This window comes from Garra rufa, chromosome 11, assembly GCF_049309525.1.
Source record: "Garra rufa chromosome 11, GarRuf1.0, whole genome shotgun sequence".
In the NCBI taxonomy this organism is placed as follows: domain Eukaryota; kingdom Metazoa; phylum Chordata; class Actinopteri; order Cypriniformes; family Cyprinidae; genus Garra; species Garra rufa.
In genome coordinates this window covers 42,479,043-42,500,465 of record NC_133371.1, presented here as the reverse complement: position 1 = coordinate 42,500,465, position 21,423 = coordinate 42,479,043, and the positions used below count along the sequence as shown (strand labels likewise).

The following is a 21,423-nucleotide window of genomic DNA, read 5'->3' as shown; positions in this document are numbered from 1 at the left end:
ACATGTTTCTAATGTGATTAGCAAGTTGATAATGTGTCTAGCATGATTAACAAGTTGCTATATGTGATAGTTTAAGTCTAAGGGATTTTTCCCAGTTTTAATCGTCATGTTAGGAAAACCGTACGTCGGATCAGTTAGAAAAGACCTGGTGAGATCTGGTCTGAAGATCTGGGCTGAGTTTGGAGTTTGTAGAGTTAAAGCTCTAGGAGTTAGAGTAGATCATTTTAGTCTCAGAAGAATAATAACTACGTTTAAATAGCATTTGAGTAAATGGCTTCTCAAGCCAACTTAACCATCAACAGTTGTTTGTGTCAAAACAAGTATAGCATGTTATAATTGGCCTCTTGCGAAAGCTCTGTTTGTTTTCCTTTGTAATTATTTTCCAGTGAAGTTTGAGTGGACTACTGTTATTGAATCGCTCCCAAAAACACCATTAGAGGTCATTTCTGGGTAAATTTAGAAAGGAGGTAATGGTCATATGCGGCATTTCCTGCCATAATTCTCCCAGGGCTTCCAGCTGCATGCTCTCCGCAATCCAATTTAGTTACCTAATTAATTAGCATTAGTACATGTGTGCATAATCATACAGGCCTTCTGCTGGGGTCTCTGTCGTCAGAATCACCAAGTCAAACCCCACACCGGACATCAGATAGAGATGGTTTCAACCATTTTCATACTGACGCTTCCTTCGCAGGTCTCAGGCCACACAGATTGAGGTTTTAAACGCAGTTCAAGAGCCCCGGGGTCCATATTCCAGCCCTGCCATGGACGGAAATGTCTGTTAGATCTTAACAGGCCCTTAATTAGGTCTGCTGTCATGAAGAACCTGAACTTCTGCATCCCACTCAACATGGCTGATACATGAGCCATTTATGCACATGCACCGACAAGTTCTACATGGGCGATGTGATGCATTTCCCAATCCCATTCCTAGTCATTTCCTTTCTTTACTCACTACTATGACAAACATGGATAAAGGAAAAAGAAAATAAATAAAAATGAGCCCAGATTTGGATTCACTGGTACAAAATAGAAGAAATAATGATCTTATCACCAATAATTATGGGCATTTTGGACATGGAGTCTTTAAATGTAACCCTGGACCAAAAAACAGTCATAAGGGTTAATATTTTTTAAACTCAGGTTTATATGGAAGCTGAATAAATATGGTTTCCATTGGTCAATGGACAATGTTTAGTCAATATACACTATTCGAATATATGAGGGTCTAAAAAATTCTAAACACTGAGAAAATCACCTTTAAAGTTGTCCAAATTAAGTTCTTAGCAATGCATATTATGAATCAAAAATTACGTTTTCAGATATTTACAGTAAGAAATTTACATCTAGCATCAAAAATCTTTACTTAATATCCTAGTAATTTTTCCTTACCTAACAGTTACATTCTCATTAATGGGCCATTAAGGGATGGTTCTTTGTCCCTCAGGTATGAATTGCTAAATATTCATGGGTCATTGCCACACCTTTGTGTATTCCCTTTTCGATCACAAAACATGTTTTAGAAAATTTACATCAATATATATTTTTTCTCTTAACGAGATGATTTTCACATCATTTGGTAGAAAAAGCTCTAGCCGACCACATCCAGTTCTCAACAGTCCTGTGAACAAATGTTCTGTATGTGTTTCATGGCCTTAATTCAGTGACTTCAAAACTTTAGGAACAAACTGAATGTTTTTACAGTTTTTCTCAATTGCTAAAACACTAAACCCTAATGTCTGAACCAAATGCTCAGTTGCCTGAACCCATTGATTGAATCAATCACTCTTTTGGCAAAACCATAAGCACTTTTCACCTGTTTAGACACAACTTGCCAACACATTTTCATTGTGATGCACCCGTGCTGCATAAAGGTGAGCACAGGTGACAAAAGTCAAACACAATTAAAGCACAGGTTTCACCACTTGAACACAACAACTCAAAACTGATCACACTTGTGGCTAATGATGTGAGGGAACATATAGGCTACAGTAAGCCAGTTCAGAGAACACTGGTTTGTGAGGCCTGAGAGGAAGAGTTCGTGTGAGAGGTGGTCGAGGTGGTCAGCGAAGACAAAGAACAGTAATATCTGATGAAATCCAAACATCAGTAGATTCACTGTGTCCACCATAATCCGAAGATTTAGAGAAGAGAACAGGTAATTACCATTTTTTGACATTATAGTCAAATAATTATTTTCTCACATTCACTTGCATTGACGATTTTTCAGTCTAGAGGTCCAGTGGGGTTTTATGGATGGGCGGGATTTACCAGCTCTATAGTATGTCATACAGTAATTGCTGTCAACATTTACATACTGTCCTATAATGTCAAAAAATGGTAATTACCTGTTCTCTTCTCTAAATCTTCGGATTATGGTGGACACAGTGAATCTACTGATGTTTGGTTGTACCCTTTGTCCAGCCTCCCTCATGCTCATACCATGGACAAGAACATGGTCAATCACAGTAGCTCTGATTTCATCAGATATTACTGTTCTTTGTCTTCGCTGACCACCTCGACCACCTCGACCTCCTCTCACACAAACTCTTCCCATCTATGTTGTTGCCTGGCCAGACAAAATGTGGCCTGTGATGTGGATGAAGTCCTGTGGCCTGACCCAGTACGGAGACATGATGCTGAGGCTGAGTATTGCACTTATTTGTATATTTTTGTACTTTATTTTTACATGGGCTTACTGTTCACAAGTGGCAAACGCATAGGATTTCTGTTTGTTTTTACAAGTGCTACGTGTAAATGCACAAGATTCCTGTTTTGTCTTTTTGTACAAGTGCTAAATGCACAGGTTTTCTTTGTTTTGCAACATGCGTTTAGCCTAGTGAACAATAAACATTTATTTCTCCAGCTTCATGTCCTGAGCATTGTGTTTTCAATTTTTCTACGTAGTGTTTAGTGACTGTTCAGTAGTGTTTTTAATTTTGATTGACTCGGGGCACGATTTGACAACATAGTTCAGTTTTGAGCACAGATTGAACTGTTTTGAGGTGAAAGTTTGGTTTTGCAAGAAGAGTCTGAGATTTTGTGAATGTAGCTTGAAAATTGGGTTTTGTGTTCACAGTTTAGAGAAAAGGAGAGCAGCTTTCAAGAAATGTGTCTTAGCAATCGAGAAAAACTGTAAGATACTGAAAAAAGCAGAAATGTCAGAGCATGTCAAAACTTCTTCAGGACCCCAAAACACCCTCGGACCCAAGAGGGTTAATATCCTAATAAGTTTTTGGCTTTTGCGAATTGCGAGTTGAGTCAGAACTGCATGATATAAATTCGCAGTTGCGAGTTGAGTCGGAATTGCATTATATAAATTTGCATTTGCTAGTTGAGTCGGAATTGCATGATTTAATTCGCAGTTGCGAGTTGAGTCGGAATTGCATGATATAAATTCGCAGTTGCGAGTTGAGTCGGAATTGCATGATATAAATTCGCAAATGCAAGTTGAGTCGGAACTGCATGATATAAATTCGCAATCACGAGTTGAGTCAGAATTGCATGATATAAATTCGCAAATGCAAGTTGAGTCGGAACTGCATGATATAAATTCGCAATCGCGAGTTGAGTCGGAACTGCATGATATAAATTCGCAATCGCGAGTTGAGTCGGAATTGCATGATATAAATTCGCAAATGCAAGTTGAGTCGGAACTGCATGATATAAATTCGCAATCGCGAGTTGAGTCGGAATTGCATGATATAAATTCGCAAATGCAAGTTGAGTCGGAACTGCATGATATAAATTCGCAATTGCGAGTTGAGTCAGAACTGCATGATATAAATTCGCAGTTGCGAGTTGAGTCGGAATTGCATTATATAAATTCGCAAATGCAAGTTGAGTCGGAACTGCATGATATAAATTCGCAATTGCGAGTTGAGTCAGAATTGCATGATATAAATTCGCAGTTGCGAGTTGAGTCGGAATTTCATGATATAAATTCGAGTCGGAATTGCATGATTTAATTTCGCAGTTGCGAGTTGAGTCGGAATTGCATGATATAAATTCGCAATTGCGAGTTGAGTCAGAACTGCATGATATAAATTTGCAGTTGCGAGTTGAGTCGGAATTGCATGATATAAATTCGCAAATGCAAGTTGAGTCGGAACTGCATGATATAAATTCGCAGTTGCGAGTTGAGTCGGAATTGCATTATATAAATTTGCATTTGCTAGTTGAGTCGGAATTGCATGATTTAATTCGCAGTTGCGAGTTGAGTCGGAATTGCATGATATAAATTCGCAGTTGCGAGTTGAGTCGGAATTGCATGATATAAATTCGCAAATGCAAGTTGAGTCGGAACTGCATGATATAAATTCGCAATCGCGAGTTGAGTCAGAATTGCATGATATAAATTCGCAAATGCAAGTTGAGTCGGAACTGCATGATATAAATTCGCAATCGCGAGTTGAGTCGGAACTGCATGATATAAATTCGCAATCGCGAGTTGAGTCGGAATTGCATGATATAAATTCGCAAATGCAAGTTGAGTCGGAACTGCATGATATAAATTCGCAATCGCGAGTTGAGTCGGAATTGCATGATATAAATTCGCAAATGCAAGTTGAGTCGGAACTGCATGATATAAATTCGCAATTGCGAGTTGAGTCAGAACTGCATGATATAAATTCGCAGTTGCGAGTTGAGTCGGAATTGCATTATATAAATTCGCAAATGCAAGTTGAGTCGGAACTGCATGATATAAATTCGCAATTGCGAGTTGAGTCAGAATTGCATGATACAAATTCGCAGTTGCGAGTTGAGTCGGAATTTCATGATATAAATTCGAGTCGGAATTGCATGATTTAATTTCGCAGTTGCGAGTTGAGTCGGAATTGCATGATATAAATTCGCAATTGCGAGTTGAGTCAGAACTGCATGATATAAATTTGCAGTTGCGAGTTGAGTCGGAATTGCATGATATAAATTCGCAAATGCAAGTTGAGTCGGAACTGCATGATATAAATTCGCAATCGCGAGTTGAGTCAGAATTGCATGATATAAATTCGCAAATGCAAGTTGAGTCGGAACTGCATGATATAAATTCGCAATCGCGAGTTGAGTCGGAATTGCATGATATAAATTCGCAAATGCAAGTTGAGTCGGAACTGCATGATATAAATTCGCAATCGCGAGTTGAGTCGGAATTGCATGATATAAATTCGCAAATGCAAGTTGAGTCGGAACTGCATGATATAAATTCGCAATTGCGAGTTGAGTCAGAACTGCATGATATAAATTCGCAGTTGCGAGTTGAGTCGGAATTGCATTATATAAATTCGCAAATGCAAGTTGAGTCGGAACTGCATGATATAAATTCGCAATCGCGAGTTGAGTCGGAATTGCATGATATAAATTTGCAATCGTGAGTTAAGTCAGAATTGCATGATATAAATTCGCAATTGCGAGTTAAGTCAAAATTGTGAGTTATTAACTCAATTGTGTGGACATGTCTTTTTTTCCTTCTCAGAACTGAACTTTATAACTTGCAACTGCAAGTTTATATTTCACAATTCTGAGAAAAAAAGTCAGAATTGCGAGATATAAACTTGCAATTGCGAGAAAAACTTTATTTCTTGCAATTCTGTGTTCATATCTCACAGTTCTGATGAAAAAAGTCAGAATTGTAATGTTAAAAATAGATTCTTAATTGTAATCTATGGTTCCATGAAGAATGTTTAACACAGAAACAAAAGATTACAAAGTTCCAAATTTATTTTGTTAAAGCAATGCCATAGAACAAACATTTTTGGGTTCCACAAAGGAGTTTCAGTGATCAATTTTTAAAAGAACCATTTTTTTTCTTAGTGTAAAGAACATTCTATTAATCAAAAGAAACTTTTTTTCCCACTGCAAAGTAACATTTGTGCGATATAGTTCTTCATAGAACCATAGATCCCAACAAGTATTGTAGGAGTCTATAGTTGAAAATGGTTCTTCAGATTCTTTAACTGTTCTTCAGACTAAGAAAAAGTTAGTTTAAGTTCACTGAAAAGTTCTTTGGGGAACCAAAAATGCTTCTTCTGTCTCGGCTGTGAAAACACTATACTGGAACCTTTATTTTAAGAGTGTAGCATAGGCAGGTAAGTGTACAATCCTAGCTATTGTATTTCTGAAACATTAATTTCAGATGCATATCACAGATCTGCAATCTGCATCAAAGCCCCTTTACTGAAGACCCTCAGGTTGCTGTTGTTTTTCTCTCTCAGCTTGTTTAAAATGGTAGATGGAATTAACTATTCATGTACGATTATTAAGAGTATATATTAATTATATATATAAGAAAATCAAAACACAAATATTTGTTATCACTTTGGTTTGATTTTGCATTTTTAAAAATAAGAGTAAATGTACTTTTCTTACAGTTTTACTTTTAGTAGAAATAGCATAATAGCATTTGTTGAACTGGTTCACTGGAATCTGCATGTACACAAAACCTCTTCCAATTAAACTGATCATAACTGGATCCAAAATAAATATAATGCCTAAATTAAATTTAACATTATATGACCTAGTTTCTGTTGAACATCTTCTCCAATTCAGTGGTAATGATATTTTAATAAACACTTTAAACAACTTTTTTAAGCCAAGTTTTAAGAGTTTTGTCTGCAGTTGCCATGTGTGCGAAACGCAATTATTAGATTGTTTTGATTTAAAAATGATGCAAATATCAAGGTGGACTATTTAACCTGCACTTGTTATGCCTGCACACATGCCTGCTATAACTTGTTTGGACAAAAAACATGAGTTTGCATGGATCACATTAAATCAGTTTGCACCATTGAAAGTTAGTCAGCAGCAGAACAGCTGGGAAACTTTGGTGTAATCTGCCTGCGGGCCAAAATCATGTACAAAAGAAAAATGTGTTGATTGACAGTTGTTTGTTGATATCATTGATAGATTATGATCAGCATATTTAAACACAGTGTTGGAGAAGTCGTTTTAACTTGGGGGCAATTTAACCTATTATGACATTTCAAGTTTGTCCACCAACTTTCTGTGAGATGGAGAACTTTATGTGCCAAACAGACTATTCATAATAGAAATACGTTATAAAAACCTCTACGTAAAATTTCCAGAACAAAAACAATGTTAAACGTGTAAAAGTCTTTCAGCCAATCAGACGAAACCTTACGTGATTAATATTCATGAGACGGAGGCGGGTCACTGTAAACACGCTGCAGTGTCGAGGACTAGCAAGTCTAGAAAGAAGAAGAGGGTTACTTCTGTTTTCTACGTCTCACTGAGGAGATTCACTTTTCCTTCGCGGACTTGTTTATCGGTGTTCAACAGGGGAGATAACGAAAGAGTGGATGCAGAGGTAAGTTTAGGAAGCAATTACAATTACTTTGTGTACGATATTAAAATCAAGTGGCATGAAAATAAGATAATCAAAAAATAACAAATCATTGCAATTCCCCATAAGTAATTATAATGACTAATATCTGTTACCTTTGCAGATTGTGTATTTGTAATTTAGATTTTTTAAAGTTAAAATTAAAGATTGATATCATAAAATGAATTTAAAAACATGGTATTGATCTTTTTTTAAATACAGAGAGAATAAGATTTTGTAAATAATTGATTAACTGATATACAGTAATGTTAGTACAGCAATGCAGTTTTTTATCAGTTTGAATCACTTGTCTGATAAGTATCATTCTGTTCTGGTTGATATTAACTCCTGTATAAACAGCTCTGTAGAAGTATGATTCCACAGAATTACTGGATCCCACTGTATCTCATTGTTTACAGTGCAGATTCCAGTAGGTTAGTGATGCTCAGTGAATGGCTTCTGTGCTGTATGTTTCTTTTATGTGCATGTAGATGTCTCATTAGGGGAAATAACATCATAGTGTGGGAAGAAATGTGTGTAGAACAGAAAACATTCCAAGAGGTTGCTAATCCAGGCAAGAATCTACAATGGCTGCCTTTTTTTATTCTTTGACCTTCTTAAATTCATAGCGGTGACAGCCAATGGGCACTTTGTACCCTCAACAGAGAGAAAAAACAAGCCAAACACTTGGAAAAGATAAAAGAGAACAAAGTCGCACTCAGAAACATGACTTTCCTTGCCAAAATAGCATGTTTCCTACTGGTTTTGATTTGATGTAATATACGTAATTTTGCTGTATAGTAAAGTCGGGAAATGTCACCTCTTGATGTTGCTTGGGAGCAAACTCATGCTCTAGTGTGCTATTTTCGCACGTGACTGGTATGATAAATGCTTGCCAGGTGAACGACCCTCTTACCAGTATCTGCTTGCATTTTCATGCCCACAAACTGACACTATGTCACTCGTTTGTGCTGTATAACCAGAGTTCAGTTGCCTTAGGTGTTTTCACAATACAAGAATTTAAAATCGATTAAAAATGAACAAATATGGCTTTGTCAGACCTGGCAGGATTTTTTTCTGTTTTTCAGTTGCAGCGGTGTTTTGTTTGCATAGCATATAAAGAAAGGCTTGTGACAAATTTCCCAGAAAAAAGGAGTGGAAAAGTAATAAGAGTAAATGCCTTAAACGTGAACCCATAATGATCTCTTAAATTTTATTACTCAGAAATCTGTCTGAAATTTGCGTAAGAGCTCGTCATGTGCAGTAACTGCTAAATTAAGACTCTTGCGGTTTCAGGTTGCTGCTCTGTCAAATGTTCTGTCACCACCCCTGCAGATATTTGCATAAGTGTCACAAGAAATATATGTAGTCACACAAAACTTACCTTCCATATACAACACACTTGACTCAAACAAGTCCTAATTGGGGTCTTTTGAGTTCTAGACAGCAGACAGCTGACAGATATCTCTGTTTGCTTAAAATCAACAGCCATAACCACCACTCCCTCTCCGTTTCACTCCATGAAGCTTCAATGTCTCAGTCAACATTGTTACTTTAATGCAGTTAAGATTAGGTTAACATTCTACTATAAATATGACAAACTCCAGCTGCGTTCTTGGATTTACTGTCTATTTTTAACTGTGACTTCATGCAATTACCCTGGAACAGAGTTTGTGATCGTCTACAAGCTTTAAATCTACAATTTTGCCTTGTGAGACAAAAAAATTCTACAGACTCTGTAATAGGCTAAGCAACTACATCCCAGCATCCTAACAACCACCAACAACACCCTAGCAATTGTATAGCAACTCTCTGACAACGTCTACAACACTCTGGCACCAAATTGCAATGACCTGGCAACCACTTACAGCACTCTCGAAATCACATCACAGCACTCTGTCAATCATAACCACATAGCAATGCCCTGGCAACCACCCGCAATACTTTAGAAACTGCATAGCAACACTCTGGCAACAATGCCATAGTTACACCATAACAACCACAACTGCATAGCAACACCCTGGCAACCACCCACAACACTCTAGGAACTGCATAGCAACACTCTGGTAACACCTGCAATGCCATAGTGACACCATAACAACCACAATTGCAGAGCAATGCCCTGGCAACCACCCACAACACTCTAGAAATGGCATACCAACACCCACAATGCCATAGTAACACCATAACAACCACAACTGCATAGCAATGCCCTGGCAACAACCCACAACAATCTAGAAACTGCATAGCAACACTCTGGCAACACTCACAATGCTACAGTAACACCATAACAACCACAACTACAAAGCAATACCCTGGCAACCACCCACAACATTCTAGAAATGGCATACCAACACCCACAATGCCATAGTAACACCATAACAACCACAACTGCATAGTAATGCCCTGGCAACAACCCACAACAACCTAGAAACTGCATAGCAACACCCTGGCAACACTCACAATGCTATAGTAACACCATAACAACCACAACTACAAAGCAATACCCTGGCAACCACCCACAACACTCTAGAAATGGCATACCAACACCCACAATGCCATAGTAACACCATAACAACCACAACTGCATAGTAATGCACTGGCAACAACCCACAACAATCTAGAAACTGCATAGCAACACTCTGGCAACACTCACAATGCCAGAGTAACACCATACCAACCACAACTACATAGCAACACTTTGGCAATGCCCACAATTCCAAAGTAACACCATAACAACCACAACTGCATAGCAACACCCTGGCAACCACCCACAACACTCTAGGAACTGCATAGCAACACTCTGGTAACACCTGCAATGCCATAGTGACACCATAACAACCACAATTGCATAGCAATACCCTGGCAACACCCAAAACACTCTAGAAATGGCATAGCAACACTCACAATGCCATAGTAACACCATAACAAACACAACTGCATAGTAATGCCCTGGCAACAACCCACAACAATCTAGAAACTGCATAGCAACTCTCTGCCAACACCCACAATGCCAGAGTAACACCATACCAACCACAACTACATAGCAACACTTTGGCAACGCCCACAATTCCAAAGTAACACCATAACAACCACAACTGCATAGCAACGCCCTGGCAACTACCCACAACATTCTAGACACTGCATAGCAACACTCTGGTAACACCCACAACACTCTAGAAATGGCATAGCAACACTTTGGCGACAACCACACCATAGTAACACCTAACATCATCAACTGCATAGCAGTGCCCTTGCAATTACCCATAACACTCTAGAAACTGCATAGCAACACTCTGGCAACACCCACAATGCCATAGTAACACCATAACAACCACAACTGCATAGCAACACTCTGGCAACACCCACAATGCCATAGTAACACCATAACAACCACAACTGCATAGCAACACTCTGGCAACACCCACAATGCCATAGTAACACCATAACAACCACAACTGCATAGCAACACTCTGGCAACACCCACAATGCCATAGTAACACCATAACAACCACAACTGCATAGCAACATCCTGGCAACCACCCACAACACTCTAGAAACTGCATAGTAACACTCTGGCAACACCCACAGCACTCTAGAAGCATAGCAACACTCACAATGCCACAATAACACCTTAACGACCACATTTGCATAGCAATACTCTGGCAACCAGCCACAACATTCTAGAAATGGCATACCAACACTATGGCAACACCTTTAACACCCTGGCAACTGCATAGTGACACCCTAGCAACCACCTACAGCTCCCTAGAAGCACATTTTCCAAATAAGGAGGTTGAATTGTCCTAAGAAATCAATTTTGTCAAATTTAATTAATCAAGATATAATAAAAAATTATATGTAATATAAATAAAAATTATATTAATATATAATACAAATATTATCTCTAATATACATATAAATTGAACATAAACATGTCGGAAAAACCAAACCAACATTCCTCATTTTCTAAAACTCAGTGTTTTAGCTCAATCCCACCTGAGGCCAGTCAGATTTCTGTTGCTGAACCTGTCTAGACAAATCCAGCCTTCTGCTTTCACTCCAGCTGCCTCTGAGATAAACGAAGAAGAGCTGATGAGCTGGGCTGGGCTAGACTAATGATTAGGAATCAGGAAAATCAGGCAGACTGTCTGCAATCAGACTACTGCAAAAAACTCTGGATTAACAGCATCTGCTCACAGATGTTATTACTGGGAATACACACACACACACACACACACACAGAGGCTCAGACAAAGAGACATTCTTGTGCAACGGAGTGTCTCATGTCTGTTGCACAACACTTCTTGATAATGACGTCAGACACTGTGATGAAAGACAAGAACTTACACTTTAGGGAAAGTCTTTATGATTACTGAAAGCTTTGCTGCAGTAGTTGAACTAGTGTAGAACTCATAAAGACAAGGTATTATGTAATAAACACACATTTACTGATTGCATTACCTGCAGTCGTGTGTTGGTGGCATAACTGGAAATTAGGCTTTTACTTGAATCTGCATGAATCAGGAATCCATCCAAACAGCAGGATTTGGTAAAAGCTTCTGTTTTGCACGTGTAATGCATGTAAGGGCATGCTAGGTGTGAATGTCTACATAGTATTTTTCTTCCATGGAATCAGATTACAGTTTTTCTCAATTGCTTAAACACATTTCTTGAAATTATGCCTCTTATTTGCGAAACTCTAAACACAAATCCACAACTCCTAACTCATTTCCCCAAACTTCCTATATTGAGGTCAAAATGAAGCTCTCCACTCAAAACAATTCAATCTTGCTGAAAAACCAAACTTTGCTTTCAGACATGACACACAAATCCTCAAAAACAAACACACTACAACACAGTTTTACACACTGATGAGATAAATTCAAAACAATACTACAAAAACAATACAAATAAAAAACTTTTCACATGATGAACACAACAAATCTATTCCTTTGCAAGTGTTTTATTCCTTAATTTAATGTACTGTAGAGTACAGTACAAAACAGCAAAAAACAACAAAATAATTATTCGGCCCAGCATCCTGTCTTTGGTCTGGGACAGGCCAAAGAACCTCTTCAGCATTACAGGCTAAATTAGCCCTGGCCAGGCAGCAGGGGTCAAATCCTCTTGCATGCCTGATCCAACCCTGGCACTCATCAACTAAAATATATGAGACTGCTTGTCTTCTTGCCCTTGCTCTTCCTCTGTCTCTTCCATGTTGTTGTCGTCATCGTCCTCCTTCTCCTCCTCCTCTTCCTCTTTCACCTCCTACTCTTCCTCTTCAAAATTACACATTACTGTATGTGGGATATTGATTGAAAAAGACTGGATAGGATTCACAGTTACACTTGTACTAGTGGTCTGACAAAAAATAAAAAAATAAAATAAAAGCACACAACGTCATTGTGCCCATATTTCTTTTTTTTTCTGTTTCACAAAGGTGAAAATAAAAATAAGAAAGTCCACTGTCAGAATTTGTAACTCCTGTGTTGTCCTCTGTCTATATGCTTTCCAATGGAAGGTTCATGAGATGTACCTTTGATCTATTTCAGAGAACTGCTTTATCATTGGTTGATCTATATTATCTTCATTAGTGAAAGTCAAGATTCACTTGAATAATTCATGGCAAATTTACAAAAAGTCTAATAGAAATGTGTAGAATATATGATTGACAGTTTAGGACAACTAGATCAAAAAATTTGCATTTAGGTAATGATTTATACGATGAGCTAATGACTTGATGTTTTGAGGGGTAAGACTATTGCACAGAGAACTACAGTATATAATACATTTTGAGCAACATGACAATAGCAACTGAAACTGCACAAATGTATATTTCATTTCTGATCTGAGAAATGCACCAAAGTGACTGAGAAAAACTTTTATCCTTTTATCTCCATCGAAGGTTCTGATTGGTGTGTGCTAAATTTTGACTCCTAGTGTTTCCAGTTGGGTAATTGTGTGCTAATTGAGCTCAAACTTCGCAGACTTGAGTGAACAATATTGAATGCTTGTGCTTTCTAAATGACCTCATGGTGTAAGCACTGAGAAATGTAGGGATTTGTGTGTAGAGTTTTGAAGTAACAGTTCACCAAATATAACTCATGTGTCAAAGCAGGGAATAGTGTTTATAGTTTAGGGAAATGGGTGTGCTTTTTCAAAAATGGCGTTATAGTTTTGAAATTTTAGTTCAAAAGACTGGTTATAGTGTTTTAGCAATTGAGAAAAACTGTAATATTGTAATTTTACTCTGTTACTTTATATGTATATAGACATGGACAAGTTTCTCTTTTTTAGAAAATACAATTTAGACATATAAGATATAAACATTTGAGACACTTTGAGGAGCCGTTCTCATGAATGTTTTGCTTTGATAGTAAGAATGGGGCACTTCATTTAAATATGAATCAACTCATTCAAACTGGGAACTGAAAGGAGTAAAAGAGGAATGTGAACTCTTTCTTTTCCTGCATCTTTAGCAATCGTCTATCACATGACCATTTAACTCAGTGTGAACATCTTTTTCCATTAGTGTAGTAGTGTGACTAAGAATTTGCTTTGTGTATGGTTTTAGAGTGGTACATTTATTCTAGCAAACAGTATCTTTTTTTATATATATATATAAAAAAAAAAAGATTATCGGAATTGTCATGGTGTTTTTTTTTGGTGCAAATAATGGCTTTGTTTTTAATTTTAAGACAACCTCACGTTTATGAGCAATTGCAGATGCAAATGCCTATTTCCACCTTACAAGTATTTGTTTACTTAGGAATCAGTATTTCTAACCTAAGTCTATATAATATCCTCCACATCTCATAATCTGTTCTCACATTTATCTTTACGTAATAAACACTGCTGGTCAAGTGTCGCTTTCCTGCCTTAAATTTTCAAAACGTCTTGCATTTTTATTAGTGACACCAGTATAATATTCTCTTGTGAAACTGCAACTAGGCAGATCACATGGGAAAATGTTGTAAATCCAGTCATGTTTACATGCATTAACCATCTGACTTATGTCTTTACATTCAGTGTTATCGAGCACCAGAGAATATAGAGTAAAATACAGCCGTGAGTGCTTTCACTCAGCAGTATGATTAATGAAGTTGCCTAGTGGCTCCTGAAAGTCTGGCAAATGCAGTTAGTTTGCTTACTGTCTGCATGAATCCTGCAGCGTTATTGAATGTTTTTAGTCTAAGTGAGTTTGAACGAGCTATATTTTCTCTCTAATTTGGTTCTTACTCTTTTTAGACTGTGTAAATGTACTTTGCATGCACATGCTGAATGGATGTGCGGTTTGCAACCTTTAGAGAGCCATTTGTTTAGTTATAAAGAAAAAAATAAAATAATCAGAGTTTAATGAGATTAAGCAGATGAAATCTTTGCTTAAGTCATCTGATTTTCTCCATGGAGAGACTCTAATAATGTCTCTTATGATTTCAGAAGAGATCTTAATAATGCAACATACTCAGATGTAAATGTCAAAGATTTCACTATAAATTAAAATGCATGATTGTCTCATTTGTGTCTAATTTAATTACTCACAACTGACATTTTAAGAAAAACAAACAGACAAAATTGATACTTGCATCAATTTGGCAAAAATATTATCTTCTAAATTTATGCTAGAATTAAATAGAATATGTTTTAGGCCTTTTTTAAAAGAATGGGCAATGATGAGAGAGATTCATGATATTAATGTATTGATTTAGATGGAATATAATATAATTTATACGGGATAATGTACAGTTCAATTTAATTTTGATAATGACTGGCTGACTTTCCATTCCTGCTTATCCTGCTAACCACATAAATAAATATGTGAAGATGAAATATTAATTCAAGTGTAAATTATTAATTATTTATTTGTATTGTATATTTTCAAAGGAAATAGTTAATTGCAATGTACAAAACAATCAGCCTAGCAAAGACAAACACTGCAACAATATTACAGCAGTGTTATTTTCCGTTATTTATATACAGTGGCATGCAAAGTTTGGGAACCCCTTGCAGAATTTGTGAAAATGTGAATAATTTTAACAAAACAAGAGAGATCATACAAAATGCTTGTCTTTTTTATTTAGTACTGTAGTGGAACGCGCATTCCAGGGCCCAGTTTATGGCAAGGGCCCCTTCCTGACCACAACAGTGGACAAAGGTTTGCTACATTTTGATTGGATCTTGGTGGACTAACATAAGCAAACTGTCCAACGCCATCAGATAAGGATGCCAGGACAACTGCCAGACACCTCTTAGAGGGCAAGAAGAGACCTTTGGTACAAAATCCCGAGAAGGACAGAACTTCCTATTGGTCAAGACGCAGTTTCTGCCCTTCACCCACCTTGAGACTGCTTCCTAAGGTTTGGTCCTGTGACAGCCATAAAAATTCCTTAGGATTTCCAGATGCAGCAGCAGTGGGTGAAACAAAGAGAGATCACAAAGATCCATCCAAATCCATTCATAACTATGTTTTCAAACTTTGAACTGATGCGAACCATAACACACACATCTTATACTTATTCAGAGAAATAAGTATTCTCACTGACAGCGATGTGTAGTGCAACATCTTACACAAACTCAGCTGTTAATGGACAAATGAATGCATGCATGACAGTTCAATCTTTTCCCATCATGTTTGGACTTAATGTGTTCATTACATGACCAAATGTTTTCTGATTGTGTTTTGGAAAATGAGAAATGCACCAGTAAAACATTATTGACACTTTTATAACTTTGTGTTTGGACTATGCAAATGACTTCCACAAGAGGAAAGAAGGGTGGGCTACCCCATGTCCCCCCGCTCTGATGGAACCAGCCAATCACAGCATGGAAATGGAGAAGCACCAAATTGCAATCTCCTCCTCATCGGAAAGGTATAAAGGTACCTCTCCAAAAGACACTCCTTGTACTGAGTCTGAGTCCCGTTGGGGAAAGACATAACAGTTACACCAGTTCTGAGTCTGAGCCCCGGCAGGGTAAGACACTAACAGAGCAACAAAGTACTGAGTCTGACCTGCAAGGGTGAGACAATAACAGCTACACCTCCATTCTGAGTCTCTGGCACGTCCAGGGGACAGTAACAGATCAAACTTCTTTCTGAGTCTCCAGCTCCACAAGAGAGAGACACTAACAGACACAACCATTCTGAGCCTACTGTCCAGAGAGACAGAAACAGACGCTCCACGCTTCAAGTCTCCAGCTTTAAGGCAGCAGCAGATATGACCACGTTCTGTCTGTGAGGAAAGAGATATTTTCCACGTTCAGAGTCTTCGTCCAGCGAGACAACAACAGATGCAGCACGTCCTGAGTCTCCATCCGAGAGAGACAAAGCGGATTGACCAAGTTCTGTGTCTCTAGCCGAGAGAGGCAGAAGACCAACAGACATTTGCAACAAGGTTAAGCTCCAGTGAGCAAACCTTCACTTCAGGTACCTTTGCTTGCGTGTTCCAAGCAAAGGGCCTTCAGCACCTACACCAGGGCCACATCTGCGTGTTCCAGATCTTAGGACCCTTTGGTGCTCCAGGAGATCAGCATCCTACAGCGCTTCACGTTCAAGGCTATCGAAACGGATTCCTGCTCCTTTTCCCACTGACTGCTCCCAGCACAACCAGTGGTAGAATTCACTGCCATCGGACTGCTCACTCAACCACAAAGAACGTAAATATCACTTCCAATCCTCTTCCAGAGACCTTGGGATTGTTGTGTACTATCAGTATATGGTCTTTCTAATTTACATTAGATATTGTATAGCTGATTGCAGTTGATAACAAATAATAGCTCATTTATTTGTTTGATGCATACTAAGGTTCTTTACCTTACTTGTTTCAGAGTAGCAACTGTTTATCTTTCCATAAGATAACAAAGCAATGACATAGCAACACCCAACTGAATCACATTTTATGCATCTTATGCACTTTATTCCTTTTGCATTTATGGTATTCATTTAATAGTTGATTACTCTTGTCTATCTTTTGTTAATAAAACTTATTTTATTACACTTGTGTCTTCCTTGTGTTGATAATACAGTGAGAGGTTCTACAAGTTAGATATCCCACCAATCTTTCTTATGTAATGTACTCATAACCGCACATTAAGTGACATGTGATCCAAGAATCATAACGTCATCGGTGATACGAGTACCCATCACTACACTATTTCGCCTTCCTAGTGGGCGAAAGCAGAACTCACTACATAATTGGCATCCCTAGGTGGGCCAAGTTAAAATGAGTTGAGTCTCCTGTAAAATTCACTACAGTACTGTCCTGAGTAAGATATTTTACCCCTTTCAAAATTCGGGAACTCTTGGTTCTTAATACTGTGTGTGGCTACCTGGATGATCTAGGACTTTTTTTTGTCTCTTGTTTGTTCTTAACAGTTCAACCCACAGAAAAATCCTCCAGATCCTGCAGATTTTTCAGCTTTCCAGATTTTTAGTGTATTTGAACCCTTTCCAGCAGTGACTGTATGGTTTTGAGACAAAAAAGAACAGGATGAAGATGTCCAAATTTTTCTTATTTTGTTGAAATACTTTATTTTTTTTCCATTTAGTACTGCCCTTCAGATGCAACAGAAGATACTTGACAAATTAAGTACAATTTACCTTGATCTTCAAATTCAAAAAGTTTTCACCCCTGGCTCTTAATGCGTCGTGTTTCCTTCTGGAGCATCAGTGAATCCTTGAACCTTCTGTAATAGTTGCATATGAGTCCCTCAGTTGTCCTCAGTGTGAAAAGATGGATCTTAAAATTATACAGTCACTGCTGGAAAGGGTTCAAATATGCAACAGATGCTGGAAAACTGGAGAATCTGCAGGACCAGAAGGATTTTTCAGAAGAATAATGCTCAGTTTAACTGTTTAGAACAAACAAGTGACTCATAAACAACCATCACAAAAAAGTCGTAGATTATCCAGGTAACCAAGAACCAAGGGTTCCCAAAATGTGAAGGGGGTAATTTTAATAATTTCAGCTATTTTTTGTCTTGTGGACTATATGTAAACATATTTTATGTCAAATATCTTACTCAGGACAGTACTAAATTCAAAATATTATTTTGTTAAAATCTTTCACATTTTCACATATTTTACAAGAGGTTGACAAACTTTCGCATGCCATTGTACGACTGTTGCATTTAGTAAAATGATCAATTAGCTTTTAATTTTAATAGTTTTTAATTAATAATCTTTGCATTTTTATTAGTTTTGTGTATACAGTATTTAGCACTTTTGGTAAATTATTGCTTAAATTCAACTTAGTTAAGGCAACATTTTTGATTTTTAAGTTTTTAAGGTTAAAGTTTTTTCATCTAATATTTATATTTATTTTAATTTCAGCTTTATTTCAATGAATCAAAAATATTTTTCATCATTTTAGTTTTAGTTATATAACAATGTACAGTTATATTAATACAATGCGCTAAAAAAACTATAAAACATTGTTGCACACGGCAGTGCTATTTTGGTATCATTTAGATACTAATAGTTTCTATTAATATTTTGTATTTTTTTTTCAGTTTTAATTTTAATTGTATTATTAGTAATTCTGTAAATGTTGTCACTTTTGTATGTCTAAATAGCTTTTATAAATTTTATTCAGTTTTAGTTTATTTTAGTATATTAAGATAAAAAACTGAAACTCCTGAAACTCAAATGAAATGAAAACTTATTTTATTTTATATTAATTTTATTTCCATTAACAATGAAATACAGCATTATCTAGGCATCTGTTCATATACGAATACACTTATGCATAAACGTTTCTGTTTTTCAGAATGTGGGGCGATATCCATTAAGATGGCGTCTTTTAACCATTCCACACCTATTCTGCCCTCCTGCACCTACAAGGAGGACTTCAAGCGCATCCTCCTCCCCTCCGTCTACAGCCTGGTCTTCATCTTTGGACTGCCGCTCAACTTCATCATCATCCTGCGGATCTGGGGCTCCCGGCGCGCTCTGACACGGACCAAAATCTACATGCTAAATCTAGCGGTAGCAGACTTCCTGTACGTCTGTTCCCTTCCGCTTCTCATTTACAACTACGCCAGCAAGGACTACTGGCCTTTCGGCGACTTCACCTGCCGTCTGGTTCGCTTTCAGTTCTACAGCAACCTGCATGGAAGCATCTTCTTCCTCACCTGCATCAGCTTCCAGCGCTACATGGGCATCTGCCATCCGCTGTCGGTGTGGCCTAGACAAGGCGGACGCAGGCTGGCGTGGCTGGTCTGCGCTGGCGTTTGGGTGGCAGTGGCGGTACTCTGCGCTCCAACGTTTGAGTTCGCAGCTACTGGGATCCAACGCAACCGAACGGTGTGCTACGACCTCAGCGAACCAGTTCGCTCGAGAGCATACTTCCCGTACGGCATCACTTTGACCTGTTTAGGCTTTGTCGTGCCCTTTCTAGTGATCGTGGTGCTGTACTGCAAAATGGCACAGGTTCTCTGGCAGGTCAGCGAAGCCCAAGAAGCCTCTGCGATAGAGAAGAAGAATAAAGCTGTGAGAATGATCATCATTGTGATGCTGGTGTTCGCCATCAGCTTTTTGCCTTTCCACATTACAAAGACGCTCTACCTGCTGGTGAGGACCTTTCCCTCGGCCCCCTGCGAACTGAGAAACCTGCTGTCTGTGGTCTACAAATGCACCAGACCCTTCGCCAGCATGAACAGCGTTCTGGATCCCATTCTGTTCTACTTCACCCAGCCGCAGTACAGACGCAGCACCAGGAGTCTGCTGCTCAAGATCACCTCGCTCAAAGACAAGGCTGGCAAAATCTGACTTCGATTGAAAGTTACTGTATGTTAAAGCAAGACACTACAGTCAAAACCATTGTTTTGGACATATCTGGACACCCTAATACACATTTAAAGAAACATTTACAGATAATGTACTCACTCCCTTGTCATCCAAGATGTTCATGTCTTTCTTTCTTCAGTCGTAAAGATATTATTTATTTTGAGGAAAACATTTCAGGATTTCTCTCCATGTAGTGGACTTCTATGGTGCTCCCGAGTTTGAACTTCTAAAATGCAGTTTCAATGCAGATTCAATTTGCTCTAAATGATCCTAGTCAAGAATGAAGGGTCTTATCTAGCAAAACGATGTGATATTTTCTAAAAAATGTACAATTTACGTACTTTTTAACCTCAAAGCTTGTCTTGTCTAGCTCTGCACGAACCCTTTGTATTCCAGTTCAAGACATTAAGGTATGTGGAAAAACTCCCAACTCTTTTCCAACTTCAAAATCGCCCTACATCGCTGCAGAACTATCAAACAAAAATTAAACACCCTTTACAAAAAAAGGTAAAACAGCGATGTAGGATGATTTTGAAGTTGGAGGAGAAAATGAGATGGGAGTTTTTCGACATACCCTAACTGTCTTGAACGGGAGAACAGTTCAGGCAGAGCTAGACAAGTTTTGAGGTTAAAGTATATATATAGTCTTTTTTTTTTTTTTTTTTTTTTTTTTTAGAAAATAACCCTGCATTTAAACTGCATTTTGGAAGTTCAAACTTGGGGGCACCATAGGAGTCCATTGTATGGAAAGAAATCCTGAAATGTTTTCCACAAAATACATAATTTCTTTACGACTGAAGAAAGAAAGACATGAACATCTTGGATGACAAGGGGGTGAGTACATTATTTGTACATTTTTGTTCTGGAACTGAACTTCTTTAAAGGTGCAGTAAGCAATTTCAAAAAAAAAAAAAAAAATGCTATTGATATTTGAAACCAGCAAAACATAGCTCCGCCCACACATTCACAAACAGGCCGCTGTGCAACACAGGCACCTCCCCGTCATTTGTAGACACGCCCCTTACCACTGATTGGCTACAATCTGTTTTGGTGATCGATCCAATCCACTTTTAGTTTTTCGCAGAAATCGCTTACTGACTCTTTATGTATTTGCGTCTATAGATTTTAAATACAGTACATATCTTTAAAGGCCAGTTTCTCAAAATAAGTTTTATTTTTCTAACACTTAGACAGAAATCTCATCTTCAGTTGCAGTTAAATACATCAAACTTTTTTCAAGATTTTTACAGAAAGGTTTGTTCAATGTTTAATCTAGTTAACTACAACTGAAACCATT

General features: G+C 37.8%; 1 protein-coding gene across 1 annotated transcript; it reads left to right on the top strand.

Moving 5' to 3' along the window:
- Positions 1 to 7,248: 7,248 nt before the first annotated feature.
- LOC141346078 (P2Y purinoceptor 3) lies at positions 7,249 to 20,599 on the top strand. The gene is made up of 2 exons (XM_073850992.1): positions 7,249 to 7,324; positions 19,108 to 20,599. The coding sequence occupies exon 2, from the start codon at positions 19,131 to 19,133 to the stop codon at positions 20,106 to 20,108; it is 978 nt and encodes a 325-aa protein (XP_073707093.1). The 5' UTR covers positions 7,249 to 7,324; positions 19,108 to 19,130; the 3' UTR covers positions 20,109 to 20,599.
- Positions 20,600 to 21,423: the final 824 nt, after the last annotated feature.

Coding starts and splice junctions, on each gene's coding strand:
- LOC141346078 (XM_073850992.1), top strand. CDS start 19,131: ATGGCGTCTTTTAACCATTCCACACCTATTCTGCCCTCCTGCACCTAC.